Here is a 25,554-nt window from a genome sequence, read left to right as displayed (position 1 = left end):
GAGTGCTTGAAATGTGGGGGTGGGGGGGTGCCAAAAGAGAGATCGCCCAGCCACGCCAAGGTCCACCCACTTCTCAGCGCTGCTCTATAAAAGCGAGCAGTGGAGCGCAGAGCTCGGCAGTGATTACTTCACACACACACACACACACACACACAAAGGAGGAGTTCTCGCTCCTCAGGAAACCCTGCAAGCTCGGATCGCTACTACAAAAGCATTTGTCTCAGTGGATTATCCTCATTGTCAGGTAAGAACTATTTTTTTTCCCCCGTCCTTGGCAGCAACAAAAGATTCAGGGGAGGTGGAACGCAAGTAAAATTCAACTAAATTTGGACTGTTTGGAAGAGTTTGGAGTTATGCTGTGGAGTCTTGCACTGGCTCTTGGCATCAGCTGCAGTTCACAACGTAAGATCCAGAACTAGCTGATTCTGCGTGTGAATTGTGAAGAGGAGCTATCAGGGAATAAACTTCTCGGCAGTAAACACTTGCTGGAGTTTGGAAACGATGCGTCCGATAGCCAGCTCTCTCTGATCTTATGGGTTTGCTAAATCCTAGTGCAAGCCGCTGGGGGTATTCTGGAAATCCTGCTGGTTTTCAGCCGCCTCTGCAACTAAACTCTCGACAAACGTAAACTTTGGAGGCTCTGTTATTTACTCTGTGATAAGTTGTTGAGCAAATATTAGCTTCTGTTTCATATCAGACACAAAGTCCCCGGTAGCCTGGGGGCTCTGCGAGGGAAGGAGGTCTCTGGAATCACCAGGAATAAAGGACAGTCCTTACTTGACTTTTATTAGCAAGCATGCTTATAGTTCTTCTCTTTTCCTTCCAGCAGGAGCCCAGCCAGAATGAAACTAGTTCACGTAGCCCTGCTCTATCTCGGCTCTGTGACTTTCTTCGGGGTGGATGCTGCAAGGGTGGACGTAGCGACAGAGTTCAAAAGAAAGTGAGTATCGGAGCGCGCCCTCCTGCCAGCGCCCCGCGCCGCGCGTCGAGCTGCCGAGCCCCCGCGCCTGGGTCCGGCAGCGATCAGAGGCACTGGATTCCCTGCAGGAATTGTTCTGCTCCTTAAAGGCCTCGTGCCCTTTCAGGAAACATTGGGGGGAGGAAAAAAAAAAAAGGAAAAAATCTCGGCGCTGGCAAAGATTTTTCGCCTCTCGAATCTATTTGGTTTGGCTCCCGCCCTGCAGACTTGCGATAACAGGCTCTCCTCTTCCCTTGTGCTCTTTCAGATGGACGAAATGGGCACTAAGCCGAGCCAAGCGGGACGTGAAGCCTGCGGGCTTGCTCCGAGGGCTGGGGGCAGCCGCCGACGTGCTGCCTCTCATACGCACCCAGGACGTGAAGGAGGATTCCCGAGTCTCGCCTCCCAGGTAAATTCCAGCCCTTCCTGGGCTCGGGCACTTGCTCGAGACACTGGAAAGTTTCGGGGTCCCCTCGTTTCCGGGTGTTTAGGGTTATTCTCGCTGTCGATCCTCCCCGCCCCAGAGGCAGGTCCTGCCCGGGCTGCCCATCGAGCTGAAAGCAGCCTCTCGCCTTCCTTTCCCCGCGTTCTTTAGCTGGCGGGAGATAGTAGCGCCTTTGCTGCGAAAGCCAGATATAAATAGTAACTCGAGCCTTGGACGCGTAGGAAAAAGTAACAGCCGTAAACCGGCGGGGCCTCTCCTCGCCAGGGCAGCAGGCTCTGCTCCGCGCTCCCGCGGAGGGCACAGCCGGGACTGCTGGGGGGCAGCTGGGCACCGCGGGGACGAGCCCGTCTCCAGCCTGGGGGCTCCAGCCTGGGGGCTCCCTGCCTTCCCCTTCTCTCGCCCACCGGGTCCCCTCCTCCGGGCCCCCACTGCGCTCTTCTCACGCCCGCTCTCTCTCTTCCTGCAGCAACCGGGAGGATGCTCACATCCGCGTCAAGCGCTACCGCCAGAGCATTAACAGATTCCCCCACTTCCAAACAAAGGCGTGCCGCTTCGGGACGTGCACGGTGCATTGGCTGGTCGACGAGCTCCACAGGGCGGCCGTCAACGATAGGAACGATGCCGCCCCCCCCAACAAGATCAGCCCCCAGGGCTACGGCCGCCGGCGACGCTCCCTGCCCGAGCGCCGCAGCCCAGCGCGCTCCCCCAGCTCCGGGCGGCGCCCACGGACGCGCCGGGCGCAGCCCCTCGCCGCCGTCCTCGGAGTCTGAAGCGCCGCAAGACCCGGCCGAGGCCGCCTCGACGGATGGACTGAGGCACGGGCTGAGATCCGCCAGGATTCGCGGAGAGCGCCTGCCCGGGCGGGACCCCGGCGCGCCCTCCGGGGGAGCTGAGAAGGGCAGCGGACGCTGCGCCCCCCGCCCGCCACGGACTCTGGCCCTCCCCGGGCCGGGCACCGCCGGCTCCCGCAGCCGCCGCCGCCCGCGACGCGAAGGCGCCGCCGCTGCTCCCGGGGGGCCGGGCGGCCCTGGCCGCCCTCCCGCGCCCCGCCGCCCCGAGGAGGGGATGCTCAGGGGGGGACCCGCCGGTGGGCGACGGGCCCCGGCCTCGCCCTCTGCCCCCGAGGGCTGGAGGGTGCGCGTCAGCCGTGGGCAAGGACAGGCCGCCCTCATCTGCTCTACCCTCTGCGTTATGTGCACCCGGCAGGGAATCGGACACTCATTAGTCCCTGCGGGGACTGCGATATACTTGAACGTCACAGAGAGGAAAAGTGCAATTGTACGTGGTTTTTGTTAATTTTAAGTGCGGTGTGTGTGGATCACGAGATATGCATTGGTATTTAAGATTGTTCTGTGCCATGTCTTTTTTTTTTTTTTTGAAAAATATATTTTATTTTTATACGGTTTATATATATATATATATATATATATATTGCATAAGGGCATTTTAAAACATTGTATCCCCTCTATTTTTCATATCATGAATGTCAAACGTTAAACTCTTTTTCCATACCTTTTTTTATCTTGCATTCCAGACTGGTGAAAGATATAGAGAATGTATCAGCTGTTCTCCATGGGTAATATGTGAAATAAAATAAACACAATTACATAAAACACTTCGGTTATGTTGTCTTTAGTGGGGGCAGTGGTCAAGATGAATCATTTCTCACCATGTTCAGTCCTACTCATGCTAAGCTAGAGTGGCAGTCCTGGGACAGAGCAAAACTCTTCCCTTGCAGACTTTGTTAGCAGCCACCTTATCTCATCAAATGGAGTAAACTCTGAGCCAGCAATGCATCTGAAAATTCCAGGGCAGGTCTGTGGAGAAGGCTCTAAGGCTCTTTTCTGCCCACATGTTCAAGCCAGGGCTGAAACGTGTCACAGCTTGGATTGATCGTGCAAGTTTATTTTTTGCCCTAATTAATCAGAGAAACAACTGCACACTTCAACATTGCACAACAAAGTAACAGATTTATTGAGGCAGCACGTTCCAAAAATGGTCATGGCAGCTTCCAAGGTTATTTATGTTGAAGGATTTCCTGGGCCACAGTTCAGGTTAAAGTTAAACAGTGACCGGTTCAGTGTGGGGAGAACATTTTGGATAAAAGCTTATCATGAGGGATTTTGTTGTTTTGTTCTTTTTTGTTGTTTTGTTTTGTTCTCTCTTTCTCTCTCTCTTTTTTTTTTTTAACAAATTCCAAGCACAGACCAGAAAACAAATGTGAAACTGAACCTTATTAATGCACCACCAGCACCATCTATTGGTGTCTACTCCTTGCACTCGAAGAAAACAAACCTAAAACCTAAACAAGTGAATTTGAATAACTTCTTGGGTGAAATGAAGCATTTCCTCTATTTTGCCATGTCTCTGAACATAGTAACATATACAGGAGAGGACTGGGGAACAGCAGAACTCAGTGCCTTTAGAAAAAATGAAGTGGGCATTATTTTTTTTTTTTTTTTTACCTAATATTAAATTCCTCAAGAACATATATTTACAAGAAAAATTGAAAAGAACTGGCAATGACACCTTTCCAGGAAACTGCTGCAAAAACCTTGGGTAGGGATCTATTGATGAGATACTTGGCATGTATTCATGATTTTTCTTTCCAAACTTTGAGGTTCTGCTCAGAATTGCCTATTTTTAGTTACTTTCTAAGCACTTTCAACTAAGATTTTTGAAATCTGGAGAGGTGGATTTTCCACTTGAAACATTGTTTTAAAAAGTAAGAAAATCAAAGATAATGATACTTTGCCAGTTTTAATTACCTGTTTGTTAACAGCTGGAAGAGAATTTACCTGTCTCCTGCCCTTGGCCTTTCTGATCCAGATTTTGCAAGATGTAAGGGATGACACAAATGCATGGTCTTCAGCACAAGGTATAGCTGCCAGCTGAGAAACAAGCAGGTGGAACCTGGAAATTAGAATTGTTGCTGTTACAAGTTCAGTGGTGCTTGCACTGAGAAATTACAATGTGTAGGTGAAAGCGTGATCCTACTTAATGAAGCACAAGAAAATAATGGCAGCAGAACCATCCCGTTTAATAGCTACAACGTTTTCCTTATAAGTTTCACAGTTAGTATTTTTACATCTAAATTTGGGACAGAAGGCTGGATTGGGCTACAGTGTGGTTAAGTATGTACTTGCCAACCAGTTCCTTTTGTTTGTATTGATCTTTTTTCTTCATTTCCTGCCAAAACCCCACATAGAGTACCTTTTCTTCCCTCCTTTCCTCTTCACTGGTGGAAAACACTTCACTCAAAGCTGAAAGACCCTGCCCTGAACCAGACAGGGCTCAAACCAGCCAGCTGGTGCAGGGTGGCACAATTCTGACCTGACTGGAGTTTAGGAAGTGCAACTTGTGTTTGGAAGGACCAAGAGCACCACCTGCTGCGCCTGTAAGGAGAAGCAAAACTCTCTGCAATAAACAGCAACCAAAGAAAAGAAAGATTGGGTTTTTTTCAGTTCCCTCCATTCCCCCACCAACCTTTGAAAACATGTGTTTTAAAGCACAAACGCTGCTGAAGGAGAGATGTCAGGAAGTAGTGAGCAGCCCAAAGATGGCACACTCTTTGAGTGTAAAGAGCAGACAAGGAAACCCTGGAAACACGATGTCAGTGGATTTTGGCTAACCTAGGCTAGGTAAGATGGAGAAGAATGGCAGAGCAGGAGAATGGCAGGCATAGACTCTTTCCCATACTCCAGCCTCAGTTCAATGTTTCAGGGAATGGGTTTATAAGGGGTAGAATATATCAAGACAGCATCCTTTTTTCTCATCCATTTCTGCACCAGCCCCACGTGCAATCTGCCCAGGTGAAAGCTCTTCCTCCTGCTCAAATAGGGGATGATACTGAAAAACCCTGGTGAAGCATCTTTTCACTTCATCCCTTAAAGCAAAATGTTGGGCATGAATGCTTAAATAGTGGCTGAAGTTCATCCATGATCTAGATTAAAATCTCTGACAAGTGTAAGGATTTGGGGTTTCAGGGAGAACAAGACTGTGAAACAGCACATGAAAGAGAGCATCCTCCTGTAGAAGTAGCAGAAGTTCAAGAAGAACTTTGTACTTAGGTCAAAGCCAGCTTATGCTGTAATGTATCAGATGAGAAGTGGAAGATGTCATCAAATGCCTCCAAAATCAGGAGCATCTGTTTACACACCACCTTAGTTAAAATATTCGTTTCTAAGAACAATCTGGTGTCCCACAGGACAGTATTTCAAAGGCTGCTAAAAACATGACTCGAAGTTCAAACTCGCGGTTCTAAATGAAAATTAAGTTTTGCAATGGTAAATATGTATTGGAGCAGGAATTCATCCTTGTCCACCAGCCTGTTCAAGAGCAGATGCCAAAGGAGTGGTCACCATTCTCAGCACAGCCTCCACAGCAAAGTGTCAGAAGAGTTCATGGAGTATTCTTTAGGAGTGATTACTGTGTTTTGTACCTACCCTAGGGACACCCTATGGCAGAGAAAAAAAAAATCTATTCTATTTAATTCTATTCTATTTAATTAATCTAGTCTATTCTATCCAAAATTCACTATAGACAATTTTTCATTACCAAAATGGATTCCAAAGGCTATTTTTATTTCAGAAAAAAATTTGGGCTTCATTATTAGCTCTACATGGAATGATGGCAAAGTGCCTAAAATGCTGATATATACAAGGACTTCCCCATGAAGCCCTAGTGCAGGTCCCCTAACCTGGAAAAGGAAAACAAGTAATTATTTTTCTTTCTCCAATTGGTGCCACAACATTTTCTTTAAGCAGCCATGTCATGTGAACAACCGCAAAAATTGTTTGTTCTCCAGTTACATCAGAAGGTGGTCAGAGTTCTTCCACTGTTACCTAGGAACAACTTCTACTGCACCCAAAAAGTAGAGACACTGGTGTACTTTCAGATGATTATCAAAATCTGCAAAGCATCTCGGTCCGTGCTAAGGAGAACTGCAGTCAGGTGCCAGATATAAACTCTTTCTGCAAGCACAATGACAGAAAGGGGAATACTAATGAATATTTTGGCACATATGAAGCCTTTTCTGGCTCATTGAGTACCCAAAGGACAGCAAGTCATAATTAAAGCCAATAATGGCAACTCCAGACAGCCATCCAAATAGTTTCCTTGTGCCGTCAATTCACCGTTTCATATTATCTCACATCATACTTAAGTAGTGTGGAGCACACAGGCATCAGGAGAAAGAATTCCAGCATGACTGACTACAACCAATAAGTAAATCCAATTATGCCTAATTAAAATCTATTTATTGCATTCACAAGGGTTTGCTTTTATTATCCAAATATTTTTTAAGGAACAGGACTTTTTTTTCACCAAATAATTTGCATCAGCTTTGAAATTGTTTTAATCTTTAAATACTTAATTCTTTGGAGTGAGGCCATGTATCCTTCATGAGAAGAAGGAGCATAATTTGTTCATGAGGTAAAAAACTTTGCTATGTAAAAGCCTTTTTACTACAAGCTATGTACACTAGTCAAAATGCTTGGTAATGTCTCCAAATGAAAAACAAATGGTCCCATTAAGACTAGAATCCATGTTAATGATTTGATAAGACTGGAGTGTTTTGCATGCAACATTCCCAGCAAACACAACAGCAGTGAGGATGCCAAATGAATTTTTTTACTTTTTTGATTTTGTGATAACTTTTACAAAACATTTAACTAGACCTCCCTGAGTCTCTCATCCACTTACAAAATCCTGGGGTTTTCCAAAGTCAAGAAAGATCTGTTCTATCCATTGAAGGCACATATTTTGTAATAAATTCTGACTCTGAGAATAGGTTTGCAAAATAGGTGTTCTTCCAATACTTTCTTTAAGTTGTCACTTCTTTGAAAATTACATGCAGCTTTTCCATCAGTTATAAAAAGGTTTTAATTTTCTTCATACTTTTCTAACATGGTGTAAAAAACAAACAAACAGATGTCTGGGTCTTAATCTCTGATGTCCAGCAGTATGGGCAGAAATGGGAGAACAAACAAACCGGATCTTATCTGTTAGTTCAGGAGCAGACTGAACAGCTCATCAAACAAACATGCTTATTGTCCTTTTAAGAGGTGGTTTCTGTGACAGGAGTTCCATGACGCTGAATCACTCCAAGACTGAAAGGCACCGTGTAATTCATCCCCCTGCTGTTACGGCACTGCACAGGAGGGTGTGTGTGCTCCTGTTTCCCCTGATGTGACCCAGCTCTGGTGCCTCTCTGCTGGAAAGCACCAAACTCTCAGAGACCACCACACTTCCCTGCCTGCCCAGGAGGGCTCAGGAGCAGGTCTGAGCTGCACACTGGAAGAGGACAGCTGCACCTTGTAAAATGTGTCTGTCCTCCTCAGAGTCAAGGAAAAACTGAGGGATTTTCTCCTCAGTCAAGGAAAAACTGAGGGATTTTAAGTCCCTTTTCCTAAGTAATTTTTTTCCCCGAGGCTGTGCAGCCCTGCATCTCATTCTGCATAAGGAACACATTCACAGTCTGGCCTTTATTGATAAACAACATGAAAAATATGGAACTGGCATATATCATTAATCTCCTTACTGCCTACAGACATCAGACATGCTGGTGTGATGAACTGGTGAGCCAGATAGGAATCTTAGCAACAAATCCCAGGTCCAAGACTGATCCCACTTAATTGAAACAAAACTTCTACTGACTTCAGCAGGAAGAAAATCTAAGCCCCAGCTTTCTTTCAAAAATGTGTCTATTTTTATACCAAAAGACTGTATAGTAAATTTTGCTTTATACTTAATTTATTCCCAAGTTCTGGTTTTGAACTCTGCAGAAGCTACTAAAAGATACAAGTAAAGAATGGGATCCCTGTTAAAAAGAAGGAACACAAATCCAGACTCTCCATTTAATCTGAAATGAGTTCAGCAATGTATGCTTATTGCTGCTGCTCTAAGTGGATGTGGTGCTGCTGGCAGTGATAACTTCAGCAAACATACGTGTGTCAAGTGCATCACTAAATATGTTCATGAGCAGGGATGGAATCCCAGAAACTTCCAGTGCTCTTGTCCAAAACCCAGGCTTCATTTTTTATTTAATGCAGTAGGACTTCGGAGTGTTTTAGAAAGTAAGACTTTATACAGTAGCATTTCCTTCCTCCTCTTTTTTCTCTTTATGTTTTAAAAAAAATATTGCTATCTATTTTGAAGTGTTGGAGAAGGATGTATCTGGACAGCTCAAGTGAGAGAGGAATTCCATAGCTCACAGCAGAGACCAGCAGTCAATCAAAGTGCACACACCAGCACTTTGTTATAATATTTTCACAAGGCCATCAGTATCTGTTTAATGAAGGATATAAAGAGATTTGCACAAATAAGTGAGTCCTACAGAGATGAAAATGATTTACTGAGAAATAGTTCGTGTCCTCTCACCCCAACCTGATTTAATTAACTCCTGGTAATGGGGGAAAAACAACCCCTTACGTTACAAGTGCATGAGGGCCAATAAACCCGATTTATTGTCTTAACCACACTGCAAGACAGACAGAAACAAATGATACGTTTTTTCCATGGAATGTTGTTAAAGTGTGTGCACAAAGATATTTTCCTTCTCCTGGTGCATCTGTACAACTTTGCTGCCATCTGCTGCCTCCTGAAGACAAACAAATCACTCTAAAATGAGAGCTGGATGCCAGTGGCACGGGGTTGCTGCCAGTGGGGAGGGAGGCCTGGCTTTAAAAGTGTTTTATAGCTGCCCTGGGCTGGTTACTCAATATGCTGAGTAAGGCAGAGACTCAGATTTTTCATTCCTCCTGAGCTTTACTCAGAAACCGCAGGAACAGCACAATACCTTTACAAATTCCGAGGAGATGGAGAAAGGAACTATCCTGATACCACTTTTGCCACTCTGGGCTACCAAGAGAACGGTAGCAGCATTTTTTGAGAAAATAGTTGTTTTCAAGGTGTGACATGAAGAGATAAAAGGAGAACACTGGCTCCTGTGCTGCAGGAAGGACCTATTTACTGAAGAGTAGAGAAGGCTGAAGTTAGAAAAGACCAGTAGTGCCTTTTCAGGAGAACTCACAACTGGAGAGATGTGCACATGCTCTTCATTTCTACACAGAGAGCTCTTTCAAAGGCAGGAGTCAGAACAGTGTGCTGAGTCAGACTGACCTGCTTCTCTGCCTCAGGCATAAACAACACCATCTCAGCAGTAGTCAGGTATGAGCTGTCAGCTTCCACAATCACAGAACTGAAGTTGTACATCTAACTGTTACAAACAGAAGGGATTCTTTTCAGAAGGAAAAAAATATATGCTGGATTGAAATCACAGCTGTATTTACTCTACATAATTATGTAACTTATACACACAATATACTTATACACACTCTTATTTTAATGAATAGCATGCTGCAAAATGTTTTCATTATAACATAAAATCCAAAAACACACAGGAAGGAAGTATCATATTTGGTATGAAAGGCTGCTTCAAATTCTACCTGAGGAAGCTAGAGACAGTAGAAATGGCTTTTAAAAGATTGTAAAAATATCTTGCCTGATATGAGGGATTTTTAAATTTTATTTTTAATCTTGCCAAGTAACTCAATCAGACATTGAATAATGGACCTTCCATCAATACATTTCTTTTCATGTGACAGTAGAGTTTCTTCAAAAATTATATTCTGTATGATGCTGATATAGAAGATTCAACCCTTTATTCATAATGGGTTTAAAGTAAGTAGCTGAAATGGTTTGGAATCAGTGCTGGTTACCTTTGCTCTCTCCTGGATGCACAGTGATTCACTAGTTAGGGCACACCATGGACCTTCAGCCAGGACATGACTTCATGGACTTCATATAAATCATGGAATCACAGAAACACAGGCAAGTAAACACACCTGCCCAGGCTTGGGAAACAGGCCTGCTGTCACCTCCAGAGCACAGCATCAAAAACAACCATGCAACCCACACATATGTCAGCCCTCTTCCATTAAAGCCTGGAGATCACTGGAGGAGGCCCCCAAGTGAACAAGCCCACTGAGAACCTAAAGAGCAGCACTCAGCAGCCTGGGCACCTTCCTTCAGTCCTGAAACAAAGGCCTGTGCAAAACCCAGTCTAAACAGTCCTTCTACTGCAAAAATAGTTGCTAAGAGACTCCAGATTTCAGTCAAATTAGTATTTTGAAATAGTAGCTTTTATATATAAATATATCTGGAAATGTTTTCAAAATGCTATTTCAAATTCTGTTCTAGATCTTGTTTTGTTTTCCAGTTAGAATTCCATTTTATTTTCTGACTAAAACCACAGCACTTTGAAGCCACCAGTTGCTAAATTAGACTGGATTTTAACTCTGACAGCTCTCATGTATTCAAGGTAAATGGGAGTGGAGAGAAAAAAAAAAATCTATGATGGAGAAAGGAACCAGGCCACATCAGAGATGCTGAGGGAGAAAAGTGACCTTCCAGCTCAGTGTCCAGCAGCAGCAAGAAGTCAGTGTGGTGGACATCACCAGGAAGGGTACTGAGAATCATTAAGGTGGTAGATGATGTGAATGAATGTGAAGTGCCACTCATCAAACCCTGCAATATTACAACGGGGCCGGGGGTGGGGAAGGCACTGAAACTGGCAGGGGAATGGTATCACAGATAACAGTATCAAAGCAAATGCTAGAGGTGTGCCTCCTAATCCAGTGAGTATGAGAACAGACCACAGGAAGTGGCCAGGTTCACACAATGTCCCTGAACAGTAACTCCTTTCACTGTGGGAGACTGGCCCAGCATATTGGCCCAGCCAGGCTGGGATTCTGACCCAGTCAGGCATTTCTGTGTTGTTGTGAATAAAGCCCCTGTGTTGAGCATCCCCTCCATGCAGGGAAAGCCACTCTGCTGTGCTGTACTGCAAATGTGAATGCTGGCTGGGCTGTAGCAGATGGGAAACTGGCTAATGAGGGTGTGTGGGGTTAGAAACACATACACCATAACATACACCAACAGGGCTGCTCAATCTGTGTGCCCACACACCCTCCAGCAGCAGCCTGAAACTCTCTAGGACCGAAAGGTTAGAAGAAAGTTACCTCTTCTCAATGAGGCCCTGCAGTGCAAATAGAAAAAGAGACTCAAAATCTCTGGGGGCAGAACAACTCGCATTGAAGAGTCAGTAATTGCCACTACTGTCACAAGAACTTGGGAGGATGATAGAAACAACACTGTTTAACTACTTCAAAAGTGCTGCAGAGTGGAATAAAATATATTAATAGGAACTATTCTAGCCATGTTCTGCTATTAATTGCTGCCTGTTTATGAACAGTGTGTCAGTGCTTCTTGTCAACCACCGTAGCAAGAGAGAAATCACTTCTTTTGGCTTCAGGTGAGAACAGAAGAGGTCTATGATGTGCCCTATAGCTTAACTGAATGATTCAATAAAAGAAAAAAATGCACAGGTAAGAAGCTTCTTCTTTGCTTTCATGCATATTATTGAAGGCACAGGTTTTTGTTGACTAAGGGTTTTACTTTTACCCTGCTTTCTTACCAGCCTCTCTGCTGATGAAGGATGAATAGGGAAAGTGTTGACCTTTCTCTCTATGTTCCAGTTAATAAATACAAATAACACTTTCTTGTATCTGTGCCCAGTTTGGATAAAACACAGTCTGATAGATACTGTATCCCAGATGTTACATCTGATAATTAGGAAGCTTTAAAATGTAACATAGCTGAATATTATTAAAACCACTAAAATAAAATTAAACCTTCATCCCTGTCATATTTTTTTTCTGCAGGAAAACACAGGTTTTGCCTTGAAAAGGTCAGAGTAGAGAAGAAGCATGATGATGTAGAGGAAGATAACTTTCGATTCTAGCTTGTCTGTATTAGATACTTTGCAATAAACTGCTCATTATTTGCCTCTCATAGGCAAAGCAGCCAGTTGGTGAGCTCTGTTGCTTTTGTGCATTCTAACACACTTCTAGCATGATCCAGAAAATCCAGGCAAGGGGTAATAGATGTGATTACATGACTTGTTATCTTAAATGGTTTCATATGTGGTATTTGCTTCAGTTATTTGACATGACTCAAGTTGACCTCATTGTTTGTATGCTTGAAAGGGAACAATTATGCAACTGCTAAATGGTATGGAAGACAGCAGTGCCACATGAGACAGGAAAGAAAATAGGAATGCAATATCTACTAAGCTGTCAAAATGTCTGACACCAACATAATAAGTTTATTTTCTTTGTATGGTCCTCTACTACAGAGTAATGAAAAGCTAACATTCATGCTGTAAATCTGGATGAATCATGACAACTTGTAGCTTTTATTGTCATTTGAAACCTACAATTTTTGTGGTTCTTTGTATATTTTCTGACAAGTTTTGCATTTGCCAGAATACCAAAAAATAAAATTACTAAAGGAGACATCAGTGGCACTAAAAATAGCATTTTATGACAATGCTGTCAAATGATAACATACATAAAATGATGCACATGTATCTTTAGTTACAAAATCTTTGTATATACTTAATTTGAGTTTGGCAACATCTTACAGAGGATGTTGAAGCAAGTACATCTTTAGTTTTATCAGTGGTTTACAAAAAACACTGATGAAATAACATAGCATTAATTAAAACTGGACAAAATGCAAACACTATAACTTTCTTGTTAGTGCTGACCTACTTGTAATGCATTTGTATTAACAAGTTAGAAAACAAAGGATGGAAGAGTCCTGGAAAAGTCACTGGTATCTATTTAATCTGGTTTTCAAGTTCTTTATTTCAGTTTTCCTGGCAGCTATTTCACATATTTGTAAGGCAAAGCATGTAACATCTTATGAAACTGCAAGGCATCCTCTGAAAACTATTTTGCTTGATTTCAAACCACCTTGAAGCCTTTACAGAGGTTATAAAACAAGGACATCCTATTGCTGTGCAGTCTCTGACTCCAGTCTCCTCTTACCCAACATCTGTGGCCAGTGAGCGACGGGCTGGCCAGCACCCAGCTGAACCAGCACAGCCAGCTGTGTGCTGGGCTCCAAGGTGAGCACTTCCTGCTGGCTCCATAACAAACCAGCTTAACTAGGATTGCCACAGACTGCTGAAGGTACCTCAAGGCAGCGTTAAACCACGCCATATTTAAAGAGTTTATTGGGCATTTGGTACTGATCCCAGTGTCCTGACCAAAGCCCACACCTGAGAATTGCGCACTGTATTCCCTAGTTCTTTCTCCTCTCTCTGTGTTTTCTATTCCCTGTTCTGCAGGTCTCTGGGGATGGTCAAGAAATGCTCCGGTGAAGAACTGGAGAAAGGAAACTTCAGAAAACAATAGCAAACATCTTTGGCTTTCACACAGTGTTGGCCATCAATATGTGCTGGTTTGCTACACAGCATAGTAAGCTTTCCTGGTCCTAGTGGTAGAATCATTGATGCACATGGAGAAGATGTGTGCTGCTTTGGGGCTGAGGTAATTGTCAGCACACTGGCTGGAATGGAGCTGTGCTTTGGATTTGTGCTGAACACAGAATTGATAATATAGAGATGTTTTTGTTGTTGCTGAGCAGGGCTGGCACAGAGATGAAGCCTTCTCTGCTTTCCGTAGGCCTCGCTGGTGAGACAGCTGCAGGTGCACAAGAAGCTGGCAGGGGACACAGCCCAGGACTGTGTGAGCCCAAGTGACCACAGGACATTCCATGTTGTATGGCATCCTGCTCAGTATATAAAGTGGGGGAAGAAGGAAGCGGGGGGACATTTGGAGTGATGGCCTTTGCCTCCCCAAATCACTGGTAGCGTGAGGGGACCCTGCTCTCCTGGCGATGGCTGAACAGCTGCCTGCCCACAGGAAGAAGGGGATTCATTCCTTGTTTCGCTTTGCTTGTGTTTTGCGTGGCTTGTGCTTTTCCTATTAAACTGTCTTTAGTTCAACCCCATGAGCTTTGCAGCCTTTCTCCTTCTGATTCACTGATTCCATGGGACAGAGAGCGAGCGGCTGCCTGGAGCTTGGTGCCTGGCTGGAGTGAAACCACGACACCATGACAAAGCCTTCTTTTGGAACGGGAAGGCCACTGCTGCCAGCTCTGAGGGAGGCAGACATTGGTGCCTGAGGATTTATTAACATTTTCCCCAGATGATCTTGCCTCCAGATACTGGTTTCTTTCAATATGTGAGGAGGAAGATCAGTTTTAATTAGCATGACTTTAAAGATGACCGAAGCAAATACCAATTACTGTCAGTCAATAGCATGATTACAGCTACCTCAGACACATTGCAACAGAGGAGTGGTTGCTTTATTTATGTGTTAGAAGTGGATGGCAAAGGAAAGCAAATATCCTGATTTAGCTCACAGCCTTGGAATCAAGAGGAGGAGAAAAATAGTTTTGCTTGCCATGACACATTTAGTGTTTTGTTCTGGATTTCCTGGGATTTCTCTCAAATATTTAGTACCACAGAAACAAGAGAAAAAAGTAAATATATCAGAAACCCTCAGAGCAGAGGGCTTTTGTCTCTTTTGTAGCACTCATTAGCCCAGATGTTCCTTCCTAAGTTCACTGCTATGGCATTCCTTGTTGGAGGTTTCAGAATGATTATCCCAAGCAGAACGCCTTGGGAAGGCAATGGTTTCTCTGCATGTGTCTAGGTCATTCTGACCTAACCCCTTCCTAACATTACCAGACAACTGGCTCACTGCCAGAGTGCTCAACAAATTTAACATGCCATTAGAAGGATTATGGTCTGTGTTCAGTACAGATTATCTGCAACTCCAACTGTTGAGAAAATGCCTGGAATATTCAAATACTGCTTGTCCTGGGCAGAGATAGAGCAGGATTTTTTTGTTTTGTTGACTCCTGTCTGAAAAGCTCCTCCAATCTTTGAGTTTTTTTTAATCCATGTCTAACTTGGAAGAGTTTTGAAACAGCATTTAGCTAAAAAGGGAAGCTGACATAAAAGTGTGTGCCAACTTCCCAAATGCTAAATTACAATTACTTTCCTGCCTCACTGCTACCTGTGAAGAATGTGACTACACAGATAACCTAGGGATTGAGGTACCAATCTTTAACACAGCTACATTTGATGAAAATTTCAGAAACTACAGAATCAGACAGATGAGCTGGTATGGAGGCCCTGTCTGTGAGCTTGTGGGTACGTCTCTGTCCCTGAATTAAGTTACTTCTTTTACCAAAACCTTACTCTTACTGGGCTTGGTGACATTGTTTCCTGTTTCTTGTACTCCTATGTTGTGTACACTTCACAGAACAACAATACAGGTTCCTTGTGCAATAAAAGTTGTCCAAAAAAATAAGTGCAAGTAACAGCACATACTATGGACAACAATGCCCAACCCAGCTAAGTAGTTGGGAAATTACATATCTGACTAACACCTTTTATTGATAACAAGAACTAAATAAATGCATCTAAGAAGTGATAAAATATATAGAATCCCAGAATACCACAATATTTAGTATCAGATATATTTAGGTGTGGACTTCTTTGTAAGTTTGTGGAATGTTCAGCTAGAGGCATAGAAGTCCATCTTTATTTGTTTACTATCTAAGAATAGTATCTGTGCCCCTGAATGGATTTCCAAAGTACATAGCTGCTTTGCACTGACCTTTGAAAATTCAAATGATGGCAGTATCAAGATGTTTATCTTTTACTTTGGAAAATGCTGGTTGGAAATTTAAGAAAATGGGAAATGCATACATTTTGAATCTATTGTGTTAACTTTTCAGGACTATCTGTTTTTATTATTTTGGTTAGTTCCCCTCTATATACAATTTTTCAAAAAGTTGCATCTATGCATGGTTAAATAGGTTAGGTAGTGCATGTGGACATGCTCTTGCTTGGGCTGAAGACTTTAAAATTCAAAATGCCTCAAAACACATAGTGGTAAGAGAGTTTATAAAGACTATTTTATATTACAATAGAGAGTATTATATTTAAAAGTTACAGGCTTGTGGTTTATGGTGCTGAACTCAACACAAATAAAATCAAGCTCAGTTTATCTCCCCCAGTCCCCAGGTTTTCTCCAGAAAAGTGTCTTCTTCTGCCCCACATTTCTCTTTCTCTCTATTGTATGCCACTGGATGGGTGTTTTTGGTTACTACAAGGCACTGAAAAGAACACAGACAATTAAGAGAAAGACTTCCTGGTCTCACAGCAATATTCAGGCACACTTCAGCCTGGATCAGCTGTGTCAAGGAAGATGCAGACAATTTACCTTGAGAGCTGTAATTTCTGCTCCCCTTGTCACTGACCACAAAAAAAGGCTGGTACTCCTTGTTCAGGCAGAGAATTTGTCTCATTGCAGTTTGCCAGGATGGACATTTTTACTGAAGCAGGAAAAAATAAATGTCCACTGCCTGCAAGCACCTTTCAGTGACATGTTTTCAAACACTTAGGCCAAAAAGCATCAGGGAAGAAGTGGGTTTTCAGGGGCTGCCAGGCAGGACAAACCACACGCTTCCTGTGGCTCCGGTGACATGCTTATGTGCTGCTTCTGAAAGCTCTGCAGGAGACAGAAAGCAGTTTCTCCTGGCAGAGAGCAGTTAACCTCTGGAATTCTGACTTGTACAGTACAGCAGAGGCTTTGGATAATATGGCACTTTGAGGGAATCCCTGTGCACAGAGACACAGTGGAGTTGGCTACCTGTCTTTAACACCAACACTGACTGTTCTTGGCCTTGTTCTGGATGTCCCCTCTGGGCTCCTGGAGCAGCAGCTGAGCTCTCTCTGACCTTACTCTAGGACAGAGGTCCAGATACACAGCCTTCCCCATGCTGGTGTTTCTGGCAAGGAAATTGTTACTGTTGCAAGAGTGGAAATGGGAAAACCTGCATTTCTCCAAAATCTGTATACTCAGGAGTCAGGAGGATTCTTCTAACAGACTGCCAGCTGGATGAAGAATAATGAAGTTCCAAGGCTTAAACAGTGGTCTGGCTATTCTTGATGTAAAAAGATACTTTTACTCTCCTCCCCTCCAGTTCAGTCCTCCCACTCCGTAATTTTTTGGTTCCCTTTCTTGGACTTCTGCAGATTGAAATCAGAAAACAAACAGCATCCCTTCCCCCACTTCAGAAGAACACTTTTTCCTGCTTTTCTTGGCTGATTGCTCCTTTCAGACTCCGTGGGTATCCTTGGGATATCTGCAGAGCAGCCCAGCACCAAGCAGCGTGGCTGTCTAGTGCCTACCAATGCTGACACGACCTTAATTTTATAATGGCTGCCTCTTAGATGGCAGGGAACTCAAAGCAATCTCCAGGTCTCATAACCACATCACAACCTCCTGAAAGGAGGAGACACCACCACTGGCCTCAGTCCCCTTTCTGAAGGTTCCAATGTACACAGCCCCTGTTCTTTGTCTTCCATTCATGCAATTACAGGAAATCCCAGAGAGCAGAAGTTTCATTGTTTTACAAAACTGGTAACACCTTGATAGCTAATTTGGTTTAGGGCAAAAATAACTTAAGAAACCCCCAAAGAAACACCCCTTTCACCCATTTCACCACTGTGCTAGAGATCTGTGACCCCTGTTCTCAGATTCTTCTAGGAGTCTCAATCTTGTGACCACTTGCCACAAACACCTTCTGAGTAACATCAGTAAGGGGCTTCAGTGTTCTAAGGTAGTTGATCTCCTTCTGGAACTGATTAGATTCACAATTAGTTAATTTCTGGATTATACCAGAGATTTAGAGACTTTATCACTATTTCAAACCCTGGCAACAAGATGCTTGAAATCATATAGTTCATAAATATTAGAGGAGCATGTTCTGGTAGCTCCTCCAACTTTTGACCAACAACTGAATAGTTTGGCAAATGTCATTCAGTCCTTCAAACACAAGGATAAACACAGAATTTGGACAAGAATGCACTTCCATTTCTTGGCCTTATCACAATCTTTACAGGTATAAAACTGCATCCAACCAAAATAAATTCCATCATCAAAAAATCTATTAGATGATGCAGGAGTTTGACCTTGTCTGGCAGGCAGGCGCCCACCAAGTTGCTCTACTACTCCTCTCTTCATCAGGACAGAGAAAGAGAAAGTAAAGACAGGACAGAACTTGTGGATCAAGGTAAAGGCAACTTAATAAAGCAAAACCAAAGGCTGTGTGCAAAGGAAAATCAAAATATTAATTCTCTACTTCCCAACAGCAGGCCATATCCAGCCACTTTCTGGAAAGCAGGGATTCAGTACATATAGCAGTTGGCAGATTTAACTGATGGTGGCCTTCAGCTGCCTGTCTCTATGATTGTCCTTTGCTCTTTCCCACAACAGGGAAATGGAATAATCCATCCCACAAGAGGGAAATAGAATAATCCATTCATCCCTGCAAGTGTTCAAGGCCAGGCTGGGTGGAGCTCTGAGCAACCTGGTCTAGTGAAAAGTGTCCCTGCCCATGGTGAGGGGTTGGAACCAGATGATCTTTAAGGTACCTTCTCAGCTTAAGTAATTCTATGATTCTGTGGTTTCTAAGATGTTACACTACAAAAACACTGATTCTGTGCTATAGAATGTGGTGACTGGGGACCAGTTTTTCATGCAGTTCAACTGTTCCTACAGCAGAGGTGAAAATCTTTGGAAGCAGCAAGCCATAGGCATTGGGAAGGCCTTTCCTTGCTGCTGAATCCCAGTGTGTCAATTGGGTGTTCACAAATGTCTTCATTACCATGCAAGAAATTAACAACTTATTGTTCATGACTCTGAACAGAAAATTTAATTCCTCCAAGGACTCGGGACATGAATAATACCTCCCTGTGACAGACCAATGATGACAGTCATTCTTAAGCTATTTGCACCATGCATTGACATTTAAAAAGCAGTGGAAAAATGAACTTATGCTGTTTAATTGCTATTTAAAAGTGAAACATATTACCAAATCTTTCTTCTCTAAAACATAAGAGATATACAACTGGATTATTGCAATTCAGATTGGATCAGAACGGCCATGATAGTAGACCATAAAGGACAGCTAATTAATTGACAGACAAACCAAATAAATGTTGGTTCTCAACAGCTTTTTCATGATTAATAGTCAGGTTCTAAATTAGAATCCACATCTCCAACTGCCCATCCTCAAGCCCTAAGAAAAAGAGTTATTTTACTGTTCATTTACATAATAAACAAGGTTATGGGTCAAATCTTACTCTAAATTTTGAATCACATAGCTTATTTGGAAATATGAAGAGAACTGGGGGTCTGATTAGTGCCACATGCATATTGGGAAGAAGCTAACACATTGTAAAGTTAGAAAATTTTGGATAATTTTAAAAATTTTAATTTAAATTGCAAAGCTGATACTATATTGAGACCAGGATAAAGGAACATTGGAAGGAAGACCTTCCCTTTCTCGAGGAGGATAGGGTTAGAGAACATCTAGGCAAACCTGACATCCACAAATCCATGGACGCTGATGGGATGCATCCACAAGTGCTGAGAGCTGGTAGACCTCATAGGAACCACATAGCATATATGTAATATTCAGAAATTCATCATTATTTCCTCAGTAAAACATGTCATTCCTAATTATTCTGTATTAATTAAATGCATTATTAATTTTTAAAAAGTACATACTTGGAAGTAAATTGTAATTACATTGTGTTCTCCAGCATTTTGTTAAAGGTGGACTATTTTACAAGCTTTCATTTTTCATAGGTTATTTTAACTCATTTTTCCTGACAACTATAAATTATAGGCATGCCTATAAATTACTGTCACTGTTTGTAGCAGCAAATAAGCACCAGTAAACTCAATTTAGAGCCCTTTCTCCAGCCTCTGGATCTTTTTTTTTGGTTCACCCACATATCTGAATTTCTGTCAGCATCAGCTTAGGAATGCCTCCCTTTAAGTGATACATTCTGGGTGATCTTTGCTGCTCTCCTGGCAGCCTTGTCATCCCCTGCAGCTCATTCCCTTTCCTTCTGTTCCAGAATCACTATCCAGGTCATCCCTTTCCTTGCTGAATGGAGCTTGCAAGCTCCCTGCACCACACTGTGACAACTAAATCCACTTAGGATTTAGTCATGAGCCAGATACATCCCAAGCATGCAGCTCCATTATTGCTTCATGCATCAGACATGTCCCTCTTGAACTGCAAGAGCAGGAGAATTAATTGAGTCAATTTTAACTTGGAATTTTCTCTCTAATCTAATTTCAAAAGGTTGTATTAAAAAAATATATCACTGGTGTTATGTAGTGCTGTAAGTTTGTTTCCCCCCATAAACAGCCTTTTAATTTCATTGGAATTAGTTGCATAAAGCAAACTGGATTTAGCTCATGCTCCTCATGTTCTTTCTGTGGATTTTTAGCTTTAGATTAGATATGTTGAGATTTTTTTTCAGTGAGTATGAATATGAAAGATGTCAAGTACATGTTATTGAAGATACTTCAGCAGTATCAGTGAGATGGCAGGTAAGTGCTGAGTTGAACAGGAAGAACTTACTGTGAGGTGGTAGACTGAGGAATTGCTTCCCAGAGGATGGAGCAGAGCTCTGTTCCTGGGATTTCTAAAAGTAATTTCAGTGCAGGAGCATGAGAGTGAATGGGTCTCAGTAGCTAGGGGAACACATTACATATTGGAGCAAAGTTCTAACATATTCTATTCTTTACATCAAATACTATTTATTCCCTTAGTGTCACACTAATTAATTTCATTTAATGGCAAATGAAATGATCTGTGCTGCTTGCTCTGTTTTGTCATAGTTCTGTAATCGATCTGTTTGCTAAAATGGTGCTGTGTTCAGGTATCAGTGAGATGTGAACTCACTCTCTCATGATGACCCTGCCCTTTCTGTTTTTACAAGCCTTCTCTTTTTATTTTTTGTTACTTGTTGTTTTTTTTTCCTGTTTGTTTTGTTTTGTTGTTGTTGTTTTTGTTTGTTTGTTTGTTTGTTTTTGGTAATGTGTTCTCTTCCACAAATGGGTACATATATGGATTTGGACCTACATTCAGAATTCATGGACCTTATTCCCTTTATATTTTCTGTTGAGATCAATATTCTGATGTGACTTGTGGAGCTACAGGGCTATGAAAGCAGTTTGAGAGAAGTTTCTCACAGGAGCTGAAGGGAGGAAAAAGCCCAAATCTCATCAAAACCCTCTGAGAGCTAAGGCCCAGCCTTTGGTCCTGCTGCTCTTCATTTTTTGGTTTTATTCCTTCCAAAAGGAATTTGTGGCCCCTTGGCAAATGGGAAGCAGACAGATTCAGAGATGACCTCTGCCTCAGAAAGTGATGATTACTGGAATTTGGGAAGATGTGCAGAGAAAGGAGGACTCAACACCTGCCTTGCTCTTGTTCACTTTATGTAAGCACCCATTAGTTTTGCTTCAGTCACTGTGACTTTACAATGTTGTTCAATGCTTATGAGATCTGTTCACCTCTTTTTATGCTCCAACACTTTGATATTAGTCTAAACCCAGAGTATAGATCCATAAACAAAGTAAAATTCAGAATCACTTTCATTTGCAGAGGTATTCACCAGAGAACAGAAACCAATGTGAAACCCTTAGGCAGCAGCTTCCCAAAGAGATTTTGCAGAACAAAGGCAGAAAAAACCCCAAACCCAAGCACACAGAACAGTTAAAACCTTGTAAACACAACACATGGATCCACACAGACCTTGGGAAAATATTTTTTGCACAGAATCCCTGTACCTTTGTACAGCACAGGGCCCTATGACCTGATTTTTGGAAGCCCCTATCTGAGGCGTGTGATTTGCTCAGCAAATAATAATTGAGTTGCTATTTTTAAGGAAGATTTTCCCTATCCTGAGGATGCCTCAGGAGAATCTCAGCACTGGGCTCATCAGTGTTTTTGCAGGGCTGGTGGAGGCTGCACTGCTGTCCTGCACAACTGGGGTGATTAGTGAAGGGAATCATTGCTTCTGTTGGGCAAAAGAGACACCAGATATCTAAGTCTTGTGTTCTAGCCCCTCTGAGACCATCTTTTTCCTTCACCATTCCCTCCAAATCATTATTTTTCTCTTCAAGGACTGAATCATGGCGCCCTGCCTGTGTCCTTGTTAAGATCCCAGCTAGAAAAATGCTTTTGCTTAAGAAAATAACATCATGGGAAAGGCCATGGCAACACAAACACTTGTTTTGCCAGAACACATTTATACTGGATGGGTGGATAGTTCAGATGGCCATGAACACTTAATAAAGATCATTTTTCTAGTAATTCCCCAAGGCACTTCCTTCAAAAAAACTATTATAGAGAGACAGGCATTTCAGTGGAAACTGCCAGACTTAAAACAAATATGATTATCTTTTCATAATTTTTCCTGTCACCTTAGCAATGGAGGGAAGGCAATTTCTAGTCTAAATCAATTGGATTGTATTATGCCTTTTCAAATCTTTGGTCTTTTCTAAGTTTTATTTTTGCATCCAAAATCCTAATAACAGCCTGTAACACATTTACATTCCTGCATTCCTGCATTCTTGCCTCTATTTTGTTGGGTACACAGTATTCCTTTTATTTTTTTTTTTTTTCCCTCCTCTCTTTCCCTTTGGTAATACGACCATTTTGCATTTTTCCAGATTTGGAAAAATAGGAATGTTTTCAGCATTCAAGTTAGTGTTTAAGGAACAAGAACAAAAAAGGCACCTCTGGCCTTCAGGCACAAATTTAGAACATTAAACTATATGCAGAAAGAAACAATATGAAATCTTGGGTGAGGAAGTCAAAACTGTCTAAGAAATTTCACAGACTGAGAGAATTTAAGGGCAGGATGAAACGACAGCTCTCTGAGTTTGACTCCTGTTTGTGAAGGCAACTCCATTTTACCCGTTTCCATTCCATTACTATGCTGAGATCCACAGCTCTGTTCAACTGAAGCATTGCTCCCAGAAAGGTACACTGCTTTGGAGTGAGAACATCAAGAGGTGGAAAATCAGCACCTTCCTTGACACCTATTAATCACACACACTGTTAAATAGCACACAAGCTTCTCATTTGAATTTGCTGTTTTTCCCCTGCTGCCCTTGGCTCTCATTTTTACCTCTTTCCACATTATTAAAGAGTCCTTATGTTGTGATAACTTCACACAAAGGAATTCTTTGTGGAGCAATCTACTCACCCTTGGTGCACAGATCTGTCCAAACTGCACCATGGTGTGCCCCCCAAACTGCTGCGCTGGATTTCCTGTCACCTGCAGCACTTTACTGCTCTTCATGTAGATAAACCAAGAAATACAGTGTGTATTTTCTTGACACCTCCTAAGTCACTTGTTACAAGTAGATACCTCATTGTCTGGAGTTATCTAGAACCTGGCTCCAAAAGCGCCAGGCAGAGTCTCTCCTGCCCAGTCCACTTGCTCTGGTCTCACTTCCTGCAGCTAATTCACACTTCCTGCCCCATGTTTCCAGGTCTTTGAAGTTTTGTTCCCTGAAGAAACATTTGGAGTAAAACATTCATCTAACTTCTTTGTCTAACTTGGTCAAACTAAGATTTAAAACAATCATTCTTAATCTCAGACAGAAAGGCTTTCCTAGCTGATGTGGATACACATTCATGCACAGGTATTAAAAACACATCTGAACATTAAAAACAGGGAGAAAATTTTCCATTACATACTCAAATATCACAAATACAATTATATTTTTTGATCACAGTAACCTTTTATCTACTCCTGAATTATGAAAATAAAAGAAGCAACACTTCTGTAAAATCACTTTAGCTCCTGGTCCTTCAAGGATTGAAAATCCTGTCCATGGACTGTGTGGGAAACTGACAGACTCATGCACATCAGCTCAGACACTATCTCAGGGCAGGTCTGAGAGAGGAGGCTCTACTGCCCTGTTCTGTCCTTGTTGGTTCCTGTTGCACAGCTCAGGTCCTTGTCATTTCCCCTGTTCCACAGCTCCTGCCACACATCTGGAAATAACACACTTTTCCTTTAATCTGTCACAGTATTTAAGTCTGCTTAGAGGACAGAAGTGTCTGCCACAGGGAGGGAAACAAACAGCAAGTTGCTCTGCCCTGTTCAGAACAGATCCAAAAACCCAGTTCTTTTAAAAGATCCTCAGAGTGAAATGTCAGAGTTGGGCTCTGACATATTGGGAATAAGTGAAGCAAGCAGTGAAAAGGCTGGCAGAACAAACATGGGCATGATGTGGGGAAATATTGCCTTGGCACTGGGGATATGAAAATTCATTCTGCAGAGAAGGCCAGATTCCATGTGAAATGACTGCTTGTCTGAATTTAGGACTCTGTGATGCACTTAAACCAGCAAGGTGCACACTGATATCAGTGGGGTACAGGCATTGAGATCTACAGGATATCCTATTTACTTTTGTTCTGCTGTCACTCACTCAGGCTTACAACCACCATCATTTCTCAGTTGAGGAAACATTCCCATCTTGACTGTTAATTCTGTGCTTTGATTTTCTCCTTTAGAGTTTTCCTTTTGTTGCTATTCATTCCCTTTCACTTGGAGTTTTCTTCCCTCTGATAACTCCTCTTTCTTCTCATTCTTAATTCTAATTGCCTCCAATCAAAGTTTTGCTAAGCATTCCAAGTCATGTAATTGGATTTTAGAGTTAACTGTTCAAAGATAACTAATGTCATTCAGAATGTTATTTCAAGTTGCCTATTTGTAGAGTTCTGAAGAAAATGCTGCAAAAGTGTACAATGAGTTCATGTTTAGAATATTGTAATGGATTTTTTTCTCTCCAGGGAAGGTGATGGGTGTAACCACTGTAGCATAAGCTATTCCACAATAGTTGCTCTTAAATAACTAGTTACAGCTTTTAGAAAAGCTCACTTTATGCCACGAGAGCTCTATCAGTTGATTTCCTTGTGTAGACAGAAGCTTTGTAAACAGGACAGCTTGGCACAGGACCTGCTTTGATGTGAACTGAAAGTCTGGAGAAACTGGATATATCATGGGTTTGTGCACTACATCAGCTGGGGAAAATGGAAACAACTCCACTGACTCAGACAGGTCTTTTCTGGTCTCCTTTCTATAAACCACACTGTTGGCTCTCCTCTGTCCCTAATTGTGATATTACAAACGTTTTGGCCTCCAGCTCTTTGTTCTAATGATTAAACAAGACTAACATTTTTTTGAGGTCACAGTGATAATATGATAGTCCCTTTGAAGGGATTCAGTAAATACAATACAGCAGTAATGCTCTGTGGTATTACCAGGGCCTTTATTTTGACTTTTGGCAAAATTATCAGTGAAGAAACTGTTTTTAAAAACTTAAAATGTATAGTGGGC

The 25,554-nt window shown here is 42.4% G+C and overlaps 2 protein-coding genes across 4 annotated transcripts in view; one reads left to right on the top strand and one right to left on the bottom strand.

Annotated features, from left to right (window-relative positions):
- RNF141 (ring finger protein 141) overlaps positions 1–25,554 on the bottom strand; it is an 83,693-nt gene that overhangs the window by 830 nt on the left and 57,309 nt on the right. Inside the window, exon 7 of one of the 2 annotated variants that reach the window (XR_008437510.1) lies at positions 4,202–4,316. The gene's annotated coding sequence lies outside the window, so the exon portion shown is untranslated. Of the gene's footprint in view, positions 1–4,051; positions 4,317–25,554 lie in introns of those variants that run through there. The other variant, XM_053980083.1, reaches the window with a different exon arrangement.
- Positions 135–2,174, top strand: ADM (adrenomedullin). 2 transcript variants are annotated; one of them, XM_053980089.1, is made up of 4 exons: positions 135–244; positions 830–940; positions 1,227–1,367; positions 1,870–2,174. In XM_053980089.1, the coding sequence occupies exons 2-4, from the start codon at positions 843–845 to the stop codon at positions 2,171–2,173; spliced, it is 543 nt and encodes a 180-aa protein (XP_053836064.1). In that variant the 5' UTR covers positions 135–244; positions 830–842; the 3' UTR covers position 2,174. The 2 variants fall into 2 exon arrangements, with proteins under 2 accessions (XP_053836064.1, XP_053836063.1); XM_053980088.1 differs by having other exon boundaries at positions 827–940.

Source organism: Vidua macroura, chromosome 6, assembly GCF_024509145.1.
Source record: "Vidua macroura isolate BioBank_ID:100142 chromosome 6, ASM2450914v1, whole genome shotgun sequence".
NCBI classification, from domain to species: domain Eukaryota; kingdom Metazoa; phylum Chordata; class Aves; order Passeriformes; family Viduidae; genus Vidua; species Vidua macroura.
Note: the sequence above shows the minus strand (reverse complement) of the source record. Positions and strands in the feature narration are given on the sequence as shown.